Source organism: Salvelinus fontinalis, chromosome 22 (assembly GCF_029448725.1).
Source record: "Salvelinus fontinalis isolate EN_2023a chromosome 22, ASM2944872v1, whole genome shotgun sequence".
Lineage (NCBI taxonomy): Eukaryota > Metazoa > Chordata > Actinopteri > Salmoniformes > Salmonidae > Salvelinus > Salvelinus fontinalis.
Genome location: NC_074686.1, coordinates 11,750,717 through 11,774,000, shown reverse-complemented (window position 1 = coordinate 11,774,000; position 23,284 = coordinate 11,750,717). Strand labels below are relative to the sequence as shown.

The 23,284-nt window shown below is 42.4% G+C and overlaps 1 protein-coding gene and 1 pseudogene across 1 annotated transcript; both read left to right on the top strand.

The window, feature by feature from the left end:
• The first annotated feature begins 1,115 nt into the window (after nucleotides 1–1,115).
• Nucleotides 1,116–14,069, top strand: LOC129819814 (T-complex protein 1 subunit gamma). The gene is made up of 13 exons (XM_055876420.1): nucleotides 1,116–1,224; nucleotides 2,076–2,137; nucleotides 2,604–2,654; nucleotides 2,763–2,825; nucleotides 2,941–3,037; nucleotides 4,200–4,317; nucleotides 8,995–9,181; nucleotides 9,270–9,552; nucleotides 9,659–9,740; nucleotides 9,957–10,137; nucleotides 10,383–10,628; nucleotides 10,787–10,918; nucleotides 13,220–14,069. Exons 1-13 carry the CDS (start codon nucleotides 1,197–1,199, stop codon nucleotides 13,310–13,312), a joined length of 1,623 nt encoding a protein of 540 aa, XP_055732395.1. The 5' UTR covers nucleotides 1,116–1,196; the 3' UTR covers nucleotides 13,313–14,069.
• Nucleotides 14,070–16,201: 2,132 nt separating this feature from the next.
• On the top strand, nucleotides 16,202–23,083 carry LOC129819813 (glycosylated lysosomal membrane protein-like; annotated as a pseudogene).
• Nucleotides 23,084–23,284: the final 201 nt, after the last annotated feature.

Sequence of the window (23,284 nt, the reverse complement as noted above, 5' to 3'; positions counted from 1 at the left end):
ATTTAATGTTCATTTCTCTACCATAAGCCGCCTCCAATGTCGTTTTAGATAATTTGGCTGTATGTCCAACTGGCCTCACAACCGCAGACCATGTGTATGGCGTTGTGTGGGCAAGTGGTTTGCTGATGTCAACATTGTGAACAAAGTGCCCCATGCTGGGGGTGTGATTATGGTATGGGCATGCATCAACTACAGACAATGAATACAATTGCATTTTATCGATGGCAATTTGAATGCACAAAATACCATGACGAGATCCTGAGGCCCATTTTTTAAAGGTATCTTTGACCAACAGATGCATATCTGTATTCATGTGAAATCCATATATTAGGGGTTAGTGAATTTATTTCGGTTGACTGATTTCCTCATTTGAACTGTAACTCAATGAATGGGAATACAGATATAAATCAATGAAATTGTTGCATGTTATGTTTATATTTTTGTTCAGTATAAAAAAACTAAAAACACTAGGAAATCAGCTCAAAGTGATTTTAATTTAAGAAATCTGTTTCCCGAAGTGTTCCCACATATAATAGAGAGACGTGATCGTATACAAATATAAGGAAGGTCTGAAATGATTGTTTTAGACAAACATATGTTTGGGCTTCTTGCGGTCAATTTGCAGTCTACAAATTATTTGTAATTATGTTCCGCTCCAGAAATAAACGGCCTGCTTCTGAATCTAGTTGATCCCTGCATTAGTAGGGCAGCGCACAATTGGCCAAGGGTCGTCCAGTTTAGGCCGTCATTGTAAATAAGAATTTGTTCTTAATAACTGACTTGCCTAGTTAAATAAAGGTAAAATAAATACAAAATAGTGGTTTGGTATTGTCATATCTCTCTTTTTTTCAATTCAACAACAAGAAGGGAAACATCCTGTAATACAGGCATCCTTGAATTTCAGAAAAGGTCTAGCCAATATTGGATTACTGCATATGGAGTTGCTTGGTTTTGTACAGGGCAATGAATATATGGTACAGGGTGCGTCTCACAATGATGCCCTGTACATACTCGCCTCCCCTTTAATCCTCTTGCGTTTACCCTGGTTCCCCAACTGGTGGAAGTCACAGTACATCACGTTTAGCTCGAAGGTTATTGGTTAACACACTAGAAGTAATCCGCCCCGCATCAGGATCTTCTTCCTCTAGTGCTGCCCAGAAGGTTCCAGACCGTTGTCCCACACACACACTGTCACAATGATGGACCAACAGGTTCTCGTGCTGAGTAAGTAAATAGAAAAACCTTAAGCAACGAGAAATGTAACATCTTAACTTTGATTTCTGTGGAAATGTGACGCATTTTGATGTCTTTGTCGTTTGTAATACCCTGACAAGCGGCCAGTACAGGCTACACAGGTAGCCAGCTACAAAGCATGTGCTTCTGCTTCCTTGCCGACAACTGACAGTGCTCGCTAATTAGCGTTAGCAAGGTATTTAGCTAGTAGGCTAACTAACTCTTTGTATGACTTTCTTGGCCGTAACGTCAGATAACGTTACAACAAACCTGTCTGGCTGGCTACAGTACATTTTACACAACCGCTAACGTTAAGTGCTTAACTAAAATGTAAATTCTCAAGAATACATTTTGCAATGACGTTACACATTGATAATACTTTATTGCTTGCTAGTTTGGTTGCTGTTGACCAATTGGGGCTAAAAACATGGGAGTCCTACCCATCTGTTAGACAACCTTAGTGAAACTCGAAGTTTGACTCAAATCACTGCAATTTGAACCTAGTCGTTGACGCTTCCAGGTATGTCAACATTAGACAGCTCCTGCATGTCAGTAACTAGCATGTCAGATGATTTAAGCCAACTTTGGTGCAGTATTTGTGTGTAGTTTAGTAATTATGTATCTGTTAGCAACAAGGCATATCATTACAGCGTAAAATGTCAGCCTTCCAAAATACGAGACATCCATAATCCACACGATACGCCTAGCTAGCTTTTGTATGATGTAAATTCGGACTAATTAGACTAATAGACTAATTGCTGTAATGATGTTTTGTTCTGCTGTGTTTTTGCTGCAATATTTTACACAATATACTATTAACTCCGTTCTCATGTTCCCTACAGGCCAGAATATGAAGAGGGAGTCTGGACGGAAGGTTCAGACGGGAAATATCAGTGCAGCCAAGGTGAGGTCCCATTAGTTGGTGTCTTCCACTGTATTTGGTTGAATTAACATGGTTTCTAGCTATGTTATTTCAACATAATTCTATGTTTAATAGCTGACTATGGGGCCCAGTACTAGGGCTGGGATGATACCAGTATCGTGATAATTGCTATCATCATGGGGGGGGGGGACCATGAAGTTTTGGAAAACAGCCCTAATGTTGGAAACGAACATCATGTTGTCGTCTAGTCACGTTTATTTTCCAAGCTATAACGCACAATATTTTACATACAGCATGTGTTTAAGGACCAAAGAGGTTGGTCTGCTTTTTCATTTTTGCCATGGAAAAAATATTGCGATACTGGTATCGTCACATCCCTACCCAGTACATTGCTACTGTAGCTCAATTGATGAGGAATATAGGATAGCTATGATGCATTGCCTGTTGACACTATATAGATAAACCTCTTTTCGTGTGTGTGTTGTAGACGATCGCAGACGTCATCAGAACATGCCTGGGACCAAGGGCCATGATGAAAGTGAGCTATAGGTTTCTTTTTATACCCAGGTTTTTGGCACAGTTTTGCTTGAAACATACTTTATGGTAGCACTTGAATTGGGGAAACCATAACATGCTTTGTGTGTAGATGCTTTTGGACCCCATGGGTGGGATTGTGATGACCAACGATGGCAACGCTATCCTGAGAGAGGTGAGAAGAGCACACTTGCTATGATTCCCAATACGTCTACTTCCATGCAGAAAATATCAATGTTCAGTGCCCCAGTGCAAAGCCCACCTCCTTCCCTCTGTCTCTGCTTCCACAGATCCAGGTCCAGCACCCGGCTGCCAAGTCCATGATTGAGATTAGCCGCACTCAGGACGAGGAGGTGGGAGACGGCACCACCTCTGTCATCATCCTGGGTGAGTCACCACATGTCCAATACTGTGAATAGACTGCACCATCAGGTCTATTCTCATGGTAGTAGTACACTAGTAATCCAATCCAGCCTATTCTTCATGTATTACTCCTGTGTCTCAACCAGGCCAAGAATTGAGTGGTTTTAGGGGCAAGGCCATTTTGGATTTTTTTTTAACCTTTAATTTAACTAGGCAAATCTGTTCCGAAGAAAATCGTATTTAAAATGCCGGCCAAACCCGGGCGATGTTGGGCCAATTGCAGACCTGCCAACATGCACGCGTTTTGCGTACCAACTACGCAATTCTCTGTCCACATACGAGATCCGAGTTAAAAGTATGCAGAAATGAATAGGGCCTAATTTAATAAAAATTAACATTTTAATAATGTACATTTAACTCTGTGTCCCATTAGTTGTGTTTTCCACGCAACCTGATAGACCGTTCCTGCTAATTGCATGTTGGAACATTTATAGCCTGCTGCCGTGTGCGCATTGCTGCGCTTATAATGTGAAGAAATAATAGGTTATCAACATTGTAATCTAGAAGTTCTGATCTGTTGCATCAGCCTCATTGCTTTTGAAATTTTGTTTTGATGTACGGTAGTAGTATTCATTTGGGGTCTATCATCCCACAACTGTCCCAGAGCGTCTGTTTGGAATGTTTCTTTTTTGCACAGAACGACAAGCTGATCCATAGAAAGGTCAACTTATGTCATATGTGAGATAGTAGATTGACATAGGTTAGTGCTTTTTCTGTTTGTTACTCATCTTGTTACATGAAAAAGTAAACATGGACAGTTCTAACGTCTTCAATATTTGCCTTGGAATTCCATAAGGATGCATGCGCCGTTGCATCCCAATGTTTCTGACATCACTACTAGTCTACTTCGGAGCTGCAATGCCTGTGAAAAGGACCTGATCACGTGACGGGCATTGACTAATAAGAATTGAAATATCTGAGAGCCATGTGAGTGAGGGGTGCTTCGGAGCAGGGCGATTGGCAGCAGCTGGGAGAAGGAATTTGTATTATTATATTCAGCCCAAGGGCACAACGGCCACTTTGGCCGCAAGGCGTGAATTTTTTTTAGGGGGGTGTTTCTGCCACAGAAGGTGTTATCGACAGCCATGGCCGGGGAGACATCCATACATTTTGTGCATCTCTCTAGCGGGTGAGATGCTGTCTGTGTCAGAGCAGTTCCTGGAGCAGCAGATGCACCCGACGGTTGTCATCAGTGCCTACAGACAAGCCCTGGATGATATGCTCAACCTGCTCAAAGATATCAGGTACTGTTCCAGCCTCTACCGCCCGCCCACACACACACACAACCTTTTAATTGTTAAGGGCTGAATCCTAACTTGACATCTGTGTAACTTCACTTTTTATGCAAATCTGTGATTGACATTAATCTGTGATTTTATATGAAGTCTAGAGCTTTGGCCCAAATACTTTTTCTGGTCACTGCATGTTTCATGTCAAACAGTGATCTGCTCAAAACGCAAGATATGTTTTAGACCTGCATTTTAAGGTGAAAGTCATTCATGTTAGCAGCCAATGTCATGTCACTTCTCTGGAGTCCAGGTTACGGCTGACCTGTATGTTGCCGGATCGGCTAGAAAGCATGGTCTGTCTGCAGCCTTTTTATTCCTCACAAATATTGTAACATATTCAGGTAAATGTATTACATCTTCATCCCATAAGTATTGAAGGTAGTGTGACGTTACAACTATGGTATCTTTAGACAGATAGCCAGTAGCCACCCAAACTTGGCCTAGACCTGTATGAAAATGATCAACGAATCACCAGGAAGCCTATTCTGGCAAAGATGCGTCTGTAGCACATTGCTAATCTTTTTTATATATAAACATACTATGTTTTTGTCTGCTAAAACTGGAGGAAATGAAACCAGTGCTTTCTGGTCATTAACCTGGATATGCATCCTGCCTTTGCGTGCCAAATGCTGATGACTGGTCAAGAGTCAAGACACTTTTTGGTTCTGTGGTACAGATGAGATGTTTGAGACAGGCCTACAGTATTGTACCAAATTATTTTGTTAGTAACCAGATCGAATAGGCAAATGTATAAATATACAATACCAATGGTATATGTAGCCTATTAAAATTAGAGGTCGACCGATTAATTGGAATGGCTGATTAATCGGGGCCGATTTCAAGTTTTCATAACCATCGGAAATCGGTATTTTTGGGCGCCGATTTGCCTATTTTTATTTTTTACACCTTTTATTTAATCTTTATTTAACTAGGCAAGTCAGTTAAGAACACATTCTTATTTAAAAAACTTTTTTTTTATCCCATTTTCTCCCCAATTTTCGTGGTATCCAATCGCTAGTAATTACTATCTTGTCTCATCGCTACAACTCCCGTACGGGCTCGGGAGAGACGAAGGTCGAAAGCCACGCGTCCTCCGAAGCACAACCCAACCAAGCCGCACTGCTTCTTAACACAGCGCGCCTCCAACCCGGAAGCCAGCCGCACCAATGTGTCGGAGGAAACACCGTGTACCTGGCCACCTTGGTTAGTGCGCACTGCGCCCGGCCCGCCACAGGAGTCGCTGGAGCGCGATGAGACAAGGATATCCCTACCGGCCAAACCTTCCCTAACCCGGACGACGCTATGCCAATTGTGCGTCGCCCCACGGACCTCCTGGTCGCGGCCGGCTGTGACAGAGCCTGGGCGCGAACCCAGAGACTCTGGTGGCGCAGCTAGCACTGCAATGCAGTGCCCTAGACCACTGTGCCACCCAGGAGGCCCTCACATTCTTATTTTCAATGACGGCCTAGGAACGGGGCAGAACGACAGATTTTTAACCTTGTCAGCTCGGGGGATCCAATCTTGCAAACTTACAGTTAACTAGTCTAACACTTATTACATTGCACTCCACGAGGAGCCTGCCTGTGCCGCAAATGCAGTAAGCTAAGGTAAATTGCTAGCTAGCATTAAACTTTTAAAAAACAATCAATCAATGACTGTCATTACTCCAATGTGTACTTAACCATAAACATCAATGCCTTTCTTAAAATCAATACACAGAAGTATATATTTTTAAACCTGCATATTTAGCTAAAAGAAATCCAGGTTAGCATGCAATATTAACCAGGTGAAATTGTGTCATTTCTCTTGCGTTCATTGCACGCAGAGTCAGGGTATATGCAACAGTTTGGGCCGCCTGGCTCTTTGCGAACTAATTTGCCAGAATTTTACATAATTATGACATAACATTGAAGGTTGTGCAATGTAACAGGAATATTTAGACTCATGGATACCACCCGTTAGATAAAATACGGAACGGAATAAACGTTTTGTTTTCGAGGTGATAGTTTCCGGATTAGTCAAAGGTATATGGTTTAGAGAGAAGTAGTCGACGCGTTATAATTCCTGTAATAACTTGCGGCTGAACTTGAAAGGGGTTCCTTCGTTGTTTTACCGTTCATGTCTTCCATAGAGAATGTCTCGCTCTACTTCAAATAAGGTCTGTATTTCGTGCAGGCTTAAACCGCCTCGACGTTTTGATACCCGTGTAAATCTCACTAGGATAAGGTAACGTTTGTCAAAATATTTTCATAAATCCACTCTTCAAAAAAATGTATCTTCGCTTATATTTAGCCAATATTGATCAGAGTTACCTTGTCCTATGGATATCTACACAGTTATAAAATTGGCAAGGTGGTGTAAGCCTACACGAAACACAGACCTTATTTTAAGTGAATCTAAAAATATCCTTTAGAATAAATGAAGGAACCGCTTTTCAGATTTTGCTAGGTGTCATGGGAATTATGACTCGCACTTTGGTCGTCAATTCTTACCATGCCCATTATTAAAATAGGATTTCCTGCATATAGAAATGACAGTTTTTATTTTTCAACATTCATCACAGGTAACTTAAACTCTATTTTTATTCAAACAGTTGAGAGTATTTGTCTCATAAGCAGACTCTTCAGTATCATTGTCACTTCAGAGCTGTGTGTATTATATTAAGTTAAAATAAGTGTTCATTCAGTATTGTTGCAATTGTCATTATTACAAAAAGGTGTGTATTATATATATATATATATATATATATATATATATATATATATTATATATATATATATATTATATATATATATATATATTATATATATATATATATTATATATATATATATATACACACACACTGCTCAAAAAAATAAAGGGAACACTAAAATAACACATCCTAGATCTGAATGAAAGAAATATTCTTATTAAATACTTTTTTCTTTACATAGTTGAATGTGCTGACAATCACACAAATTATCAATGGAAATCAAATTTATCAACCCATGGAGGTCTGGATTTGGAGTCACACTCAAAATTAAAGTGGAAAACCACACTACAGGCTGATCCAACTTTGATGTAATGTCAAAATGAGGCTCAGTAGTGTGTGTGGCCTCCACGTGCCTGTAAGACCTCCCTACAACGCTGGGCATGCTCCTGATGAGGTGGCGGATGGTCTCCTGAGGGATCTCCTCCCAGACCTGGACTAAAGCATCCGCCAATTCCTGGACAGTCTGTGGTGCAACGTGGCGTTGGTGGATGGAGCGAGACATGATGTCCCAGATGTGCTTAATTGGATTCAGGTCTGGGGAACGGGCGGGCCAGTCCATAGCATCAATGCCTTCCTCTTGCAGGAACTGCTGACACACTCCAGCCACATGAGGTCTAGCATTGTCTTGCATTAGGAGGAACCCAGGGCCAACCGCACCAGCATATGGTCTCACAAGGGGTCTGAGGATCTTATCTCGGTACCTAATGGCAGTCAGGCTACCTCTGGCGAGCACATGGAGGGCTGTGCGGCCCTCCAAAGAAATGCCACACCATGACTGACCCACCGCCAAACCGGTCATGCTGGAGGATGTTGCAGGCAGCAGAACGTTCTCCACGGCGTCTCCAGACTCTGTCACGTCTGTCACATGTGCGTGTGAACCTGCTTTCATCTGTGAAGAGCACAGGGCACCAGTGGCGAATTTGCCAATCTTTGTGTTCTCTGGCAAATGCCAAACGTCCTGCACGGTGTTGGGCTAAAAGCACAACCCCCACCTGTGGACGTCGGGCCCTCATACCACCCTCATGGAGTCTGTTTCTGACCGTTTGAGCAGACACATGCATATTTGTGGCCTGCTGGAGGTCATTTTGCAGGGCTCTGGCAGTGCTCCTCCTTGCACAAAGGCGGAGGTAGCGGTCCTGCTGCTGGGTTGTTGGCCTCCTCCACGTCTCCTGATGTACTGGCCTGTCTCCTGGTAGCGCCTCCATGCTCTGGACACTACGCTGACAGACACAGCAAACCTTTTTGCCACAGCTCGCATTGATGTGCCATCCTGGATGAGCTGCACTACCTGAGCCACTTGTGTGGGTTGTAGAATCCGTCTCATGCTACCACTAGAGTGAAAGCACCGCCAGCATTCAAAAGTGACCAAAACATCAGCCAGGAAGCATAGGAACTGAGAAGTGGTCTGTGGTCACCACCTGCAGAACCACTCCTTTTTGGGGGTGTCTTGCTAATTGCCTATCATTTCCACCTGTTGTCTATTCCATTTGCACAACAGCATGTGAAATTTATTGTCAATCAGTGTTGCTTCCTAAGTGGACAGTTTGATTTCACAGAAGTGTGATTGACTTGGAGTTACATTGTGTTGTTTAAGTGTTCCCTTTATTTTTTTGAGCAGTGTATATAAAACATTTCATTTTTATAAATCGGCCGATTTAATCAGTATCAGCTTTTTTTTGTCCTCCAATAATCGGTATCGGCGTTAAAATCATAATCGGTCGACCTCTAATTAAAATGTAGGGAAAATGTGTTTTTCCCATTCTGTTTCAACCCCCACAAAAACCTTTTCGCGACCCCCAGTTTGAGAACCACAGTTTTAGGTGGCAAATGCTTTCACACTCATAACATTTGTTTAACAACACACTCTCCTCCTCCCAGCACCCCAGTGGACGTGAGCGACAGGGAGATGATGCTGAAGATCATCAACTCTGCCATCAACACCAAGGCCCTGAGCCGCTGGTCTGACATGGCCTGCAGCATCGCCCTGGACGCCGTCAAAACTGTGGAGATGGAGGAGAACGGACGCAAGGAGATCGACATCAAGAAGTACGCCAAAGTAGAAAAGGTAAGGTTCAAAGTGTCTTTTTTTTAATGTCCGTTTTCCTGTGCAGTCCAAGTTCTGCTTCATCCTCTGTGTTAATGTGTTTGTCCAGGTTCCCGGTGGGATCATCGAGGACTCGTGCGTGCTGAGAGGTGTGATGGTAAACAAGGACGTGACCCACCCGCGCATGCGCAGAATGATCAAGGATCCCCGTATTGTCCTGTTGGACTGCTCCCTGGAGTACAAGAAGGGAGAGAGCCAGACTGATATTGAGATCACTCGTGAGGAGGACTTTGCCCGCATACTGCAGATGGAGGAGGAGTACATCCAGCAGATCTGTGAAGACATCATCCGCCTCAAGCCTGACCTCATCTTCACAGAGAAGGGCATCTCGGGTACCCTACGCTGCTTCAAAATGTATTGTTCTTGTTAAGGCCTATGTCTGATGCAACTGACTTAAAACATTTTTTTTTACCTCGACTATATTTTGCCTCTCTCCAGACTTGGCTCAGCACTACCTGATGAAGGCTAACATCACGGCTATTCGCCGTGTAAGAAAGACTGACAACAACCGGATTGCCAGGTAAGCCAATTGAAAGCAACAAAAAAAAATGTGTTGACAATTCTCGCAAACAAAAACATGTTTAAATTTCGCCGTTTTGTTCTGTGTCATGTTACTATGTACATAGCTAGCGAATAACCGAGCACTTTCATTGCGTTTTGGTTTATTTATGTTTCTTTAACGGGGTGTATGGTCTTCACAACTACTGCTCTAACCTATTTCCTTGTTACCCCTCAGGGCGTGTGGCGCACGCATTGCCAGCCGTACGGACGAGCTGCGCGAGGAGGACGTGGGCCTGGGGGCAGGATTGTTTGAGATCAAGAAGATTGGAGACGAGTACTTTGCCTTTGTCACAGAGTGCAAAGACCCTAAAGCCTGCACCATCCTGCTGAGAGGAGCCAGCAAGGAAATTCTGGCGGTGAGAAACTGAGAATAAAGCGTTCAAAATAATATGCGCTTTTTGTTGTGCAACAATCACTAAGTGCTAAAAGAGAGGGATGATAATGTAAAGAATGACGTTAATGGGATGAGTCTCTACTCCCCTCCTAGAACCTGTCTCTTTTAAAATTTTAAGTCACAGAAGTTATCAGTGCAAAGATGACGAAATTAGGTTTTACTTGTGTTCTGAAATCTCGCTTTCCTCCATTTACCTCTCTCTCCCAGGAGGTGGAGCGTAACCTGCAGGATGCCATGCAGGTGACCCGCAATGTGCTGCTGGAGCCCAGCCTGCTGCCTGGCGGTGGCGCTGCCGAGATGGCTGTGTCCCAGCGGCTGATGGAGCTCTCCAAGGCCCTCACTGGCGTGGAGCAGTGGCCCTACCGTGCCCTGGCCCAGGCCCTGGAGGTCATCCCCCGCACCCTCATCCAGAACTGTGGCGCCTCCACCATCCGTGTGCTTACCTCCCTCAGGGTAAGAGAGACGGAGAGAGTCAAAGGTAGAACCTCATACCATCTCGGAGGAAGACAATGGGAGAGTGTGTGCGCAAGTGTGAGAGAGGGTGTGAAAGGGAGATGGAGGTTTTACTGTACATTATAGTGGCCTTTTCACTGAGCTCCATCTCACTCCAGGCCAAGCACACCCAGAAGGGCAGTGTGTCGTGGGGGGTGAACGGAGAGACTGGCACCCTGGCTGACATGACCGCCCTGGGCATCTGGGAGCCACTGGCCGTCAAGGCCCAGACCTACAAGACTGCAGTAGAGGTGAGACCTCCAACCACCTGCTTAATACAATGTTGAGGGCATTGAGGCGCTACACAAGTGTTCATTAGTTACAGTGCCTTCAGAAAGTACTCACACCCCTTTGACTTTTTCCACATTTTGTTAGACTAAATTTAAAATTGGTTAAATTGAGATTTTGTCTCTGGCAAAATACCCCGTAATGTTAGTCGAATGTTTTTAGACATTTTTTCAAATTAATAAAAAATGAAAAGCTGGAATGTCTTGAGGCAATAAGTATTCAACCCCTTTGTTATGACAAGCCTAAATAAGTTCAGGAGTAAAACATTTTCTTAACAAGCGCCATAATAAGTTGCATGGCAATACTAGCGTTTAACATGATTTTTGAATAACTACCTCATCTTTGTACCCCACACATACAATAATTTGTAAGGTCCCTCAACTGAGCAATGAATTTCAACCACAGATTCAACTACCAAGATGGGAGGTTTCCCAATGCCTCACAAAGGGCACCTCAAATCAAATGTTGGTTGCGTAAACATATTTTGCAGGTGCAGTGAAATGCTTGTTTCTAGCTCCAACAGTGCAGTAATAACTAACAAAACAATAATATATATATATATATATGCAATGTCAGTCTCAAATAAATATTTATTTATATGATGGTGTTTGTATAGACATTATGGACAGTATATGAATAGAAAAGGTGTGTACAGCAGTAGTTTTATAGGATGAGCCTTGACTAGAATACACCTATTGGTTGATGGGTAAAAAAAAATTTTTTTTTTAAGCAGACATTGAATATCCCTTTTGAGCATGGCAAAATTATTAATTACACTTTGGATGGTGTATCAACACACACAGTCACTACAAAGATACAGGCGTCCTTCCTATCTCAGTTGCCGAGGGGAAGACGGAAAACGCTCAAGGTTTTCAGAGGCCAATAGTGACTTTAAAACAGTTAGTGTTTGAAGGCTGTAATAGGAGAACTGAAGATACATCAACAGGCATTAAAAGTAAAACTGCAAATAAATTAGCTTTATGTCCTAATGCAAAGCGTTATGTTTGGTGCAAACACAACACATTACTGAGTACCACTTCATATTTTCAAGCATGGTGTTGGCTGCATCATGTTATGGGTATGCTTGTCATTGGCGAGGACTACACTTTCTTTATATCCTAAAAAAACGTAAACGTAATAGAGCTAAGCACAGGCAAAATCCTGGTTGTCTGCTTTCCAACAAACAATGGGAGACAAATTCACCTTTCAGCAGGACAATAACCTAAACACAAGGCCAAATATACACTGCGTGAACAAAATATTAAGAACACCTGGTCAGTCTATGATCCCTTATTGATGTATCTTGTTAAATTATTTTCAATTAGTGTAGATGAAGGGGAGGACATGGGTTAAAGATACTTTTAAGCCTTCAGAAAGATTGTATGTGTGCCGTTGAGGGTCAATGGGAAAGACAAAATATTTAAGTGCCTTTTCAACGGGGTGTGGTAGTAGGTGCGAGGAGCACCGGTTTGTGTCAAACTGCAACACTGCTGGGTTTTTCACACTCAACAGTTTCCCATGTGTATCAAGAATGGTCCACCACCCAAAGGAAATCCAGCGAACTTGACTCAACTGGGAAGCATTGTAGTCAACATAGGCCCACATCCCTGTGGAATACATTTACATTTACATTTAAGTCATTTAGCAGACGCTCTTATCCAGAGCGACTTACAAATTGGAATGCTTTTGACACCTTGTAGAGTCCATTCACTGATGAATTGGGGCTGTTTTGAGGGCGAGCCACTCAGGGTTAGGAAGGTGTTCCTAATGTTTTTTTTACAGTGGAGTTGCTTACCAAGACGACATTGAATATTCCTGAGGGGCCTAGTAACAGTTTTGACTTAAACTGGCTTAAAAATATATGGCAAGACTTAAATGGCTGTCTAGCAATGATACACAACCAACTTGACAGAGCATGAAGAATTTAAAAAATGATGTGCAAATATTGTACAATCCAGGTGTGAAAAGCTCTTAGACTTACCTAGAAAGACTCACAGCTGTAATCACTGCCAAATGTGATTCTAAGATGTATTGACTCAGGGGTTTGAATATGTATATGTAAATTAGATTTCTGTATTTCATTTTCAATAAATGTGCTAAAATATCTAAACATGTTTTTACGTTGTCATTATGGGGTGAGATTTTGAATTCAGGCTGTAACACAATGTAAGTCAAGGGGGTATGAATACTTTCTGAAGGCACTGTACATATTGTTTGGCCGTGCAGTTCTACTCCCTTGGACTCCTTCTTCTTTCTCTCTCCAGACGGCCATCTTGTTGCTGCGCATCGACGACATCGTCTCTGGACACAAGAAGAAGGGAGATGAGCAGACAGGAGGAGGACAGGGTGCCGAGTAGAGTGAGAGAAGGATTGGGAACAGAGAGGAGGAAGAGGGTAATGGAGGAATAGGCAATCTGAGCTATTTCTTGTTGTTGCATTGTTGAAGGAACCTGCAAGTAAGCATTTTGTTGGACGGTGTATACCATGTGTATCCTGTACATATGATAACTTAACAGCACTGTTTTATAAACCTCTCACTCAGATATGACTTTTGTTATGGTCACTGTAAGCAGACTGGGATAGGGTTGTTGCATGTATTACATACTGTATGAATGTACTGGATTTGGTATCAAGGCACTCAAGTTTAGTTTGGTTTGTGTGTATGGTGTGTGTTTGTGCAGTATTTATGGCAGTAAGTGTAAGATGTGACTGAATATGTTCTCCTGGGACCAAGGTTTACCTCGGTTAGTCTCACTAGGCATTTCTTTGTTTGGAAGAACTCCTTTGTGTTGAAGAATGGTTACCAATGGATGGTGACCAAATCATGTGACCAAGTAATTTGAATGAACTACTAAAGCACTGGGATCCTATAGAAAAATAGACCTTGCAAATCATTTATAGCCTGCAATGTCTACCTCTGAAGGTCCTTTTTAAATGCTGCATTGGATCGTCTTGCATTTCAATGAGTGCTTTGTTTTCTGTAAGAAATAGTTGGCGTTACGGGGTCTCTGGTTCTGAATCCTGTTACTCCACCAGACCATTTCCCTCCATTACCCTTTGCTTGGGGCTGTTACCTGTGATAGAATCAACTTCAATAAAAGTGGATACAAATAACATAGGGCTATGTTTGTTTCATTCACTTTGACGCCCATGATGTGTGTTTGTGATTATGATTCTCACCACTTGTTAATAATGTAGCTTAGTCTATGGTAAAATGTTTCATTAATTGCTGCATCCTGAAATTTAGAGTACTTAAGTAAAAAATACTTAAGTCCTACTTCAAATCAAATGTATTTATATAGCCCTTTGTACTTTAGCTGATATCTCAAAGTGCTGTACAGAAACCCAGCCTAAAACCCCAAACAGCAAGCAATGCAGGTGTAGTGAAGTAGTTTTTTGGACTATATGTACTTTACTATTTTATATTTTGACAACATCTACTTCACTACATTCCTAAACAATGTACTTTTTACTCCATACATTTTCCCTGACACCCAAAAGTACTTGTTACATTTTGAATGCTTAGCAGGACAGAAAATGGTCCAATTCACACACTTATCAAGAGCTCATCCCTACTGCCTCTAATCTGGCAGTTACACTAAATCAAAAAATGGAATTAAGAAATATCTAAAATATTAGGATGAGCAATATCGGAGAGGCATTGACTACAATACAGTATATACATATAAGATGAGTAAAGCAGTATTTAAACATGATTAAAGTGACTAGTGGATGCTGTAGATGTCGTGGAGGGCAGGCAGTGTGCCCCCAGGGATGCGTTGGGCAGACTACACCACCCTCTGGAGAGTCCTGCGGTTGCGGGCGGTGCAGTTGCTGTACCAGGCGGTGATACAGCCCGACAGGATGCGCTGTTGCGCCTTCACCACACTGTGTGGGTGGACCATTTCAGATTGTCAGTGATGTGTACGTCGAAGAACTTGAAGCTTTCCACCTTCTCCACTGCGGTCACATCAATGTGGATAGGGGGGTGCTCCCTCTGCTGTTTCCAGAAGTCCACGATCAGCTCCTTTGTTTTGTTGACATTGAGTGATGAGAGGTTATTTTCCTGGCACCACTCAACCAGGGCCCTCCCCTCCCTCCTGTACATTTACATATAAGTCATTTAGCAGACGCTCTTATCCAGAGCGACTTACAATTTGTCTCGTCATTGTTGGTAATCAGGCATAGTACTGTAGTGTCATCTGCAAACTTGATTGAGTTGGAGGCGTGTGTGGCCACGCAGTCATGGGTAAACGGAGTACAGGAGGGGGCTGAGCACGCACCCTTGTGGGGCCCCTGTGATGAGGATCAGTGAAGTGGAGGTATTGTTTCCTACCTTCAATACCTGGGGGCGGCCTGTCAGGAAGTCCAGGACCTAGTTGCACAGGGCGGGGTTCAGGCCCAGGGCCCCAAGCTTAATGAGCTTGGATTGCACTATGGTGTTGAATGCTGCGCTATAGTCAATGAACAGCATTCTTACATAGGTATCCCTCTTGTCCAGATGGGATAGGGCAGTGCGATGGTGATTGCATTGTCTTTGGATCTATTGGGGCGGTAAGCAAATTGAAGTGGGTCTAGGGTGTCAGGTAAGGTAGAGGTGATATGATCCTTAACTAGCCTCTCAAAGCACTTCATGATGACGGAAGTGAGTGCTACAAGGCGATAGTAATTTAGTTCAGTTACCTTTGCTTTCTTGGGTACAGTAACAATGGTGGACATCTTGAAGCAAGTGGGGACAGCAGACTGGGATAGGGAGAGATTGAATTTGTCAGTAAACACTCCAGCCAGCTGGTCTGCGCATGCCTTGAGGATGCAGTAGCGGCAGTGACGGTGGCACTGTTTTATCCTCAAAGCGGGTAAAGAAGGTGTTTAGCTTGTCGGGAAGCAAGACATCAGTGTCCACTTAATTTACAAATTAAGCATTTGTGTTATGTTGGAGTGTGCCCCTGGCTATCTGTAAAATTTAAAAAACAAGAGAATTATGCCTACTGGTTTGCCTAAAAAAGGAATTTGAAATTATTCATACTTTTACTTTTGATACTTAAGTATATTTTAGCAATTACATTTACTTTTGATACTTAAGTATATTTAAAACCAAATACTTTAGACTTTTGCTCAAGTATTTTACTGGGTGACTTTCACTTTTACAAGAGTATGACAATTGGGTACTTTTTCCACCACTGCTGAAATCGATACTGACGAGTCAGCTGAATACAAATCAGCTGATCAAATAAAGTACTAGGCACGTGATTCCTCCACGTGTATGCCGAAAAAGAAAGATGGCGGCGGAGATTTTGTACACAATCCACTTTTATGTCTTATTTTTGCTTTTAACGGTTCGGTTTTCTTCTAGTTTTATCGGCAATGGTGATAACTACCGACGGAATGTAAGTTGGGTAGTACATTGTTGTTTACATTTCTGTTGTACAGTAATAAAGTGCTATAAAAGGTTGCTAACGTTAGCTAATCTTTTGCTGACCAGATAAAGTAGTTAACGTAATGTAACGCGTTAGCTAGCTGACGCTTTGAGAATTTAGTTAGTAAGCTAAATGCTGCTAGATAGCAAGTTATACATTTTAGCCAGTTGGTGATTACTAACACTTTGGATATACGTGTTTGGGTTTGTATTTATAGCGCTAGCCATATTGTAATGATGACCAACAATCTATAAAACTATAATTTACCGTTTTTGGGGGAATCTGTACTTTTTATATTTTTGACTACTTTACTTCACTACATTCCAAAATAAAATGATGTACTTTTTACTCCTTACATTTTCCCTGACACCCAAAAGTACTTGTTACATTTTGAATGCTTTGCAGGACAGAAAATTAGTTTAAAGACCGACGTCGGTACACTTATGACAACAGCCAGCTCAAGTGCAGGGCGCGAAATTCAAAATATATATATTTTTTAAATATTTAACTTTCACACATTAACAAGTCCAAAACAGCAAATGAAAGGTACACATCTTGTGAATCCAGCCAACATGTCCGATTTTTAAAATGTTTTACAGCGAAAACAGCACGTATATTTATGTTAACTCACCACCAAATACAAAAAAGCACAGACATTTTTCACAGCACAGGTAGCATGCACAAAGCCAACCTAACTAACCAAGAACCAACCAAACTAACCAACAAACAACTTCATCAGATGACAGTCTTATAACATGTTATTCAATAAATCTATGTTTTGTTCGAAAAATGTGCATATTTCAGGTATAAATCATAGTTTATATTGCAGCTACAATCAGAAATTGCACCGAAAGCAGCCATAATAATTACAGACACCAACGTCAAATACCTAATTATTCATCATAAAACATTTCTGAAAAATACATAGTGTACAGCAAATGAAAGACAGGCATCTTGTGATTCCAGCCAATATTTCCGATTTATTAAGTGTTTTACAGCGAAAACACAATATAGCGTTATATTAGCTTACCACAATAGCCAGAAAGACATGCCATTTCCCAGTAGCAAAAGGTTAGCAATCGTAACAAACAAGCAAAAGATTTATAATTTGACTAACCTTGATATTCTTCATCAGATGACAGTCCCATAACATCAGGATATACATACACTTATGTTTTGTTCGAAAATGTGCATATTTAGAGCTGAAATCAGTGGTTACACATTGTGCTAACTTAGCTACTTTTTCCACAACGTCTAAACAGCAACGAAATTTTTCTGACATTTTCTGACACATATTCTGACCAAATAGCTATTCATAAACATAACTAAAAAATACATGTTGTATAGGAAATGATAGATCCATTAGTTCTTAATGAAATCGCAGTGTTAGAATTCTAAAAAATTACTTAATTACGACATCCAGCTTCGGTATAGCTGAGTACCCAAACGTTGGGCGCCGACGACTAGTTCACATGCACGACAGATATATGAAATAGCATCATAAAATGATTCTTACTTTTGGTGATCTTCCATCAGAATGTTGGACAAGGTGTCCTTTGTCAAGAACAATCGTTGTTTGGAATTAGAACGTTCATTTTCCCTCTTAAATTAGCAAGCGCGCTAGCCTAGTGGCACAAAGCTCTTCATGTCAACAAACGGAAGAGAACGGAACACGGCAAAACTCCCGAAACATTTTCAATAATCTGATGAAACTATATTGAAAAAACATACTTTACGATGATATGGTCACATGTATCAAATAAAATCAAAGCCGGAGAGATTAGTCGTCCATAACGGCAGCTAAACAGAAGGCAAATCCAAGTACCCTTTCGCGCCTCCAGAAAACAGGAAATGGGCGGACACGTCATACAAAGAGCCTGTATTCCACTTCAGACCAAGATAAACACTAAATTTCTTCTCTCACCGCCTCTTGACATCCAGGGGAAGGTCTATGAAGTGCACGTATACTCTTACGTATCATGCCCATTTATAGGCAGGAAGTAGAACAGAGCCCCAATTTCAGACTTTCCACTTCCTGGTCAGGAAGTTTGTGCCAAATGAGTTCTGTTTGACTCACAGAAATAATTCAAACGGTTTTAGAAACTAGAGAGTGTTTTCTATCCAATAGTAATAATAATATGCAATTGTACGAGCAAGAATTGAGTACGAGGCCGTTTGAAATGGGCACCTTTTATCTGGCTACTCAATACTGCCCCTGCAGCCCAAACAGGCTAATTCATGCAATTATCAAGAGAACATGCCTGGTCATCCCTATTGCCTCTGATCTGGCGGACTCACTAAAGACAAATGCTTAGTTTGTAAATGATGTGTGAGTGTGCGCCTGGCTATCTGTAAAAAAAAAAAAAAATTAACTAGAAAATTGTGCCATCTATTTTGTTTAATATAAGGAATTTGAAATTATTAATAATTTTACTTTTGATACTTAAGTAGATTTAAAACCGAATACTTTTAGACTTTTACTGAAGTAGAATTTTACTGGGTGACTTTCAGTTTTACTTGAGTCATTTTTTATGAAGGTATCTTTACTTTTACTCAAGTATGACAATTGGGTACTTTTTCCACCACTGTCATTTACCCATTGTTGGACCCCAGCCAACAATGCATACTGTAGCGACATAAAGGAAAGGCACACAACTGTCTATATAAGGTCCCACAGTTGACAGTGCATGTCAGAGCAAAAACCAAGCCATGAGGTCGAAGGAATTGTCCATAGAGCTCCGAGACACGATTGTTTTCGAGGCACAGATATGAGGAAGGGTACCAAAAAAATTCTGCAGCTTTGAAGGTCCCCAAGAACACAGTGGACTCCATAATTCTTAAATGGAGGAAGTGTGGAACCACCAAAACTTAGTTCGCCTGGGCGGCCAGGTCTAGTGAGCGATCAGGTAGAAGGGCCTTGGTCAGGGAGGTGACCAAGAACCAGATGATCACTCTGACAGGTCCAGAGTTCCTCTGTGGAGATGGGAGAACCTTCCAGAAGGACAACCATCTCTGCAGCTCTCCACCAATCAGGCCTTTACGGTGGAGTGGCCAGACGGAAGTCACTCCTCAGTAAAAGGCACATGACAGCCTGCTTGGAGTTTGCCAAAAGGCACCTAAAGACTCTCAGACCATGAGAAACAAGATTCTCTAGTCTGATGAAACCTAGATTGAAGTCTTTGGCCTGAATGCCAAGTGTCATGTCTGGAGGTAACCTTGGACCATCCCTACAGTGAAACATCGTGGTGGCAGCATCATGCTGTGGGGATGTTTTTCAGTGATGGAACAGGGACTGGGAGACTAGTCAGGATCAAGGGAAAGATGAACGGAGCAAAGTACAGAAATCCTTGATGGAAACCTGCTCCAGAGCGGAGCATGTTTCCGACTGGGGTGAATGTTCACCTTTCAACAGAACAACGACCCTAAGCACACAGCCAAGTCAACATTGGAGTGGCTTCGGGACAAGTCTCTGAATGCCCTTGAGTGGCCCAGCCAGAGCTTGAACCCGATCAAACATATCTACAGAGACCTGAAAATGGCTGTGCAGCAACGCTCCCCATCCAACCTGACAGAGCTTGAGAGGATCTGCAGAGAAGAATGGGAGAAACTCCCCAAATACATATCTGCCAAGCTTGTAGCGTCATATCCAAGAAGACCCGAGGCTGTAATCGCTGCCAAAGGTACTTCAACAAAGTACCGAGTAAAGGGTTTGAATACTTATGTAAATGTGATATGTGCAAAAATGTCTAAATTAGCTTTTTTGTTATGGGGTATTGTGTGTAGATTGAGAAAAATTTGGGAAAAGTCAAGGAGTCTGAATACTTTCCGAATGCGCTGTAGGTGTAGGCCTAAGTGTTTGTTTTACATTTTTATTTTATTTTATTTCACCATTATTTAACTAGGCAAGTCAGTTAAGAACAAATTCTTATTTACAATGACGGCCTATGAATAGTGGGTTAACTGCCTTGTTCAGGGGCAGAATTACAGATTTTTATCTTGTCAGCTAATGGATACTCTAGCAACCTTTCGGTTACTGGCCCAACGCTCTAAAAACGAGGCTACCTACCGCCCCAGTTGCTGAGATGGCTGAAAAAAATAGAAACTGAGCACTACTCTGTGCTGGCAATCCAGCCATGTCAAATATGAATAAATACTGATTATGAACGATCTCATTTGAGACTTCCTTGTTTACCAAGTCAGAACCAATCTGTATGTTTTTAGCGTTGTTGGCCTGAGCAGGACTCTGTGCAAATCTGTTATTGATTCATGAATCACCTCTGTTTACAATTTCAGTTTGCTTGTATGATTCTCACCTGTGTTGCTATAGAAAAATTATAAAACATACTCTCTGTTTTACTTACCTCTTCCCAGGTATCCCTGGAGCTGAACCCTGGTCTGAACTCCTTGCTGACACTGCTGCCCCCTGGTGTTGGCTTGCTCCATGTGCGGGCGCTCGGCAAAAACAACACACTGCATTACCTCCTCTGCAGCCAGGGGGCGCCAGCATTACTATTGGTGCACACAAGCTCCATTTCATCCAAGGTGGAGGTAGACTGGCCTGCCTTCCTCGTGCAAAATACCACAGGCAGCCTGAAAGTGACTCCAGAGAGCAGTGTTCTGTACAGCAACGCACTCGTCTTTACCAGGGTGAGTCACCAGTAGTTCTAAATTGATGGTCATCGTGTTCGTAAGTGTCAGTTGAGGTGATATTCTGAGTGGCTGATACAGGTCACATGACTGTATATCATCCAAATGCATAAACCATAAAGACAAGTGAGGTGCTAGGTTTTGAACCATAATCCAGGTTATTGAAATTAATCATTTGCATGGTCAAATTGTAGCTCTAGACATTTCTTGTAGATCATAAATGTTTGGATGGTTGTTAGCAATATAGTAATAGCTCTAACAAAACACCTGGGTATTAAAAATGGGTTGATTTCAGCCTGGACAGCCATACGTAACTCATTCACTAAACCAACTGATTTGTCTCTCGTCAGCTGTGGGAGTATGACGATGTCAACGACACAGCTGACCCTGAGCACCTACCCCCCTCCAGCTTTTTCCAGCCCTACGAGCTGCAGAATTTCACCTGGAGCGACCTGAACAAGACATTGGACCCCACGGCCCACACCGCCCTGCTTTGTGGAAGAGACGCCAGCGAGAGCTTCAGCAATGGCTCGCTCTGTCTGAAGGTAGGTGGAACTGGATCATCTAAAGCCTGCATGATGAAATTAGACATTTCATCATGAGAGATTCAGATCTTTGTCTGGATCCACTCAACAGATAACATGGACTCATCTCTACATTACACCACTTTTAAAGGTCTGAAAATGTCTGACAAACTTTGATTTTATGATTTTAAACTTGGTTACTGAAGTGAAGTGAGTACTACTGTTCAGTGAGATTATACATTTTATTGCATGTTAGCTAGCCTGTATTCAACCATTATTTTCCTAACCTAGTTCTCAGCTTTTGATGTTGAGGGGCGGGACCAAGGCTGGCCCAGTCTCTTCCACAATGCGAACTCCTCCCAGCTGAGGGTGGGGCTGGACGGCGTGGCCCCGAGGTCCAATCGCTCCCGCTTTTCCCTAGAGCTACAGGCCGTGGGAGACACCCATCCCATGAGCAGAGTGGACATGCGCCGGTCAATAGATGACGAATACACACCCTCCATATTCAAGGTAATGTCTGTGTGTGTGTTATAGACATGCAGTTATACTGTAGTAAATGTTACTGACTGAGTGTTTAGATGTTTATATTTCAACAAATTTTGTCTGGTTTATCATTTATGGTTGATTCATTTATGGTTGAACAGGTTCACTGTTCTAAGCTCCTTCTGTCTGTAGACTGTCACTAAAGCTGTCAGATTCTACAGTGATCTTGTCTTTCCTCTCCCTTAGCTATCTCAGTGGGTGTCCTCTCCAGTCAACTCCACCTCCACTGTTCTTGGCTACGCCCAATGGAAGCCCGTGGCCTACCGCAGGCCATCACCTGTCTTTGAGGACGCCACTCCCTGCCGGCACTCAACCCCTGTCCCCGTAGCCCAGCCTCCCCCCTCCGGCCTGGTGCTGGCTTATTTTGGAGGGGAGCGCCAGACCACCGGGCTCAACATGACCTTCAGTATCACTGGAGACCCATTCTACAACACCACCAACTACCTTAGCTGGTAGGTAACTGTTTACATCCTATTGGTTCATCCTTGCTTCATCCTTGTTCATCCATATGTTGCATTTTAGCAACTTGAAATTAATTATACATTAAATTGCAGTTTATAGCCCCACCGTTAACCAATCATCTCACACCACCACCAACTACCTGAAATTATAATGAAATTGTCATCACTGATGATTTTCTTCCTTCTCTTGCTTTTTCTCTGTCTTATTGCCTAATCTTTTCTCCTTCCTAAATCAGGACTGTGTTGGTGGGACTGGGCTCTCCTCCTGTGGACTCGTTTTCTCCCCTGGTTCTGGTCATCATGGCGGTGGGGCTGGGCACTCCCATGCTGATCATCCTGCTGGGCGGGGTGTGTCTGTCCGCAAGAACAGGCCCCAAACGCAGGTTTACGAGCCAATCAACTGAGGCCAAGCCAGGATATGTGTCCTGCCTTTAACCATTTTCTAGCCAATGAACAGAGACACCTCTGGGCCCAGTTTTTCAAGTTATCTATCTGGATTTAGCCTATCGGATACGATTAAATGCATAGAAAAAGTTTCCGGCAGGTGTCACTCTTTTTTTAAATATGAGGTGCACTGATACATGTGGAATACACCACTTGCACGGAGCTCTGTCTAATACGGCCATCCATTGTTGGCACAATCAACCAATAAATCTTTGACAGAAACTAATTTCTAACCACTTGCATAATTTAGGAATGGGCTGAATCATCCTGTGGACGAGAGACAATTAATGAGT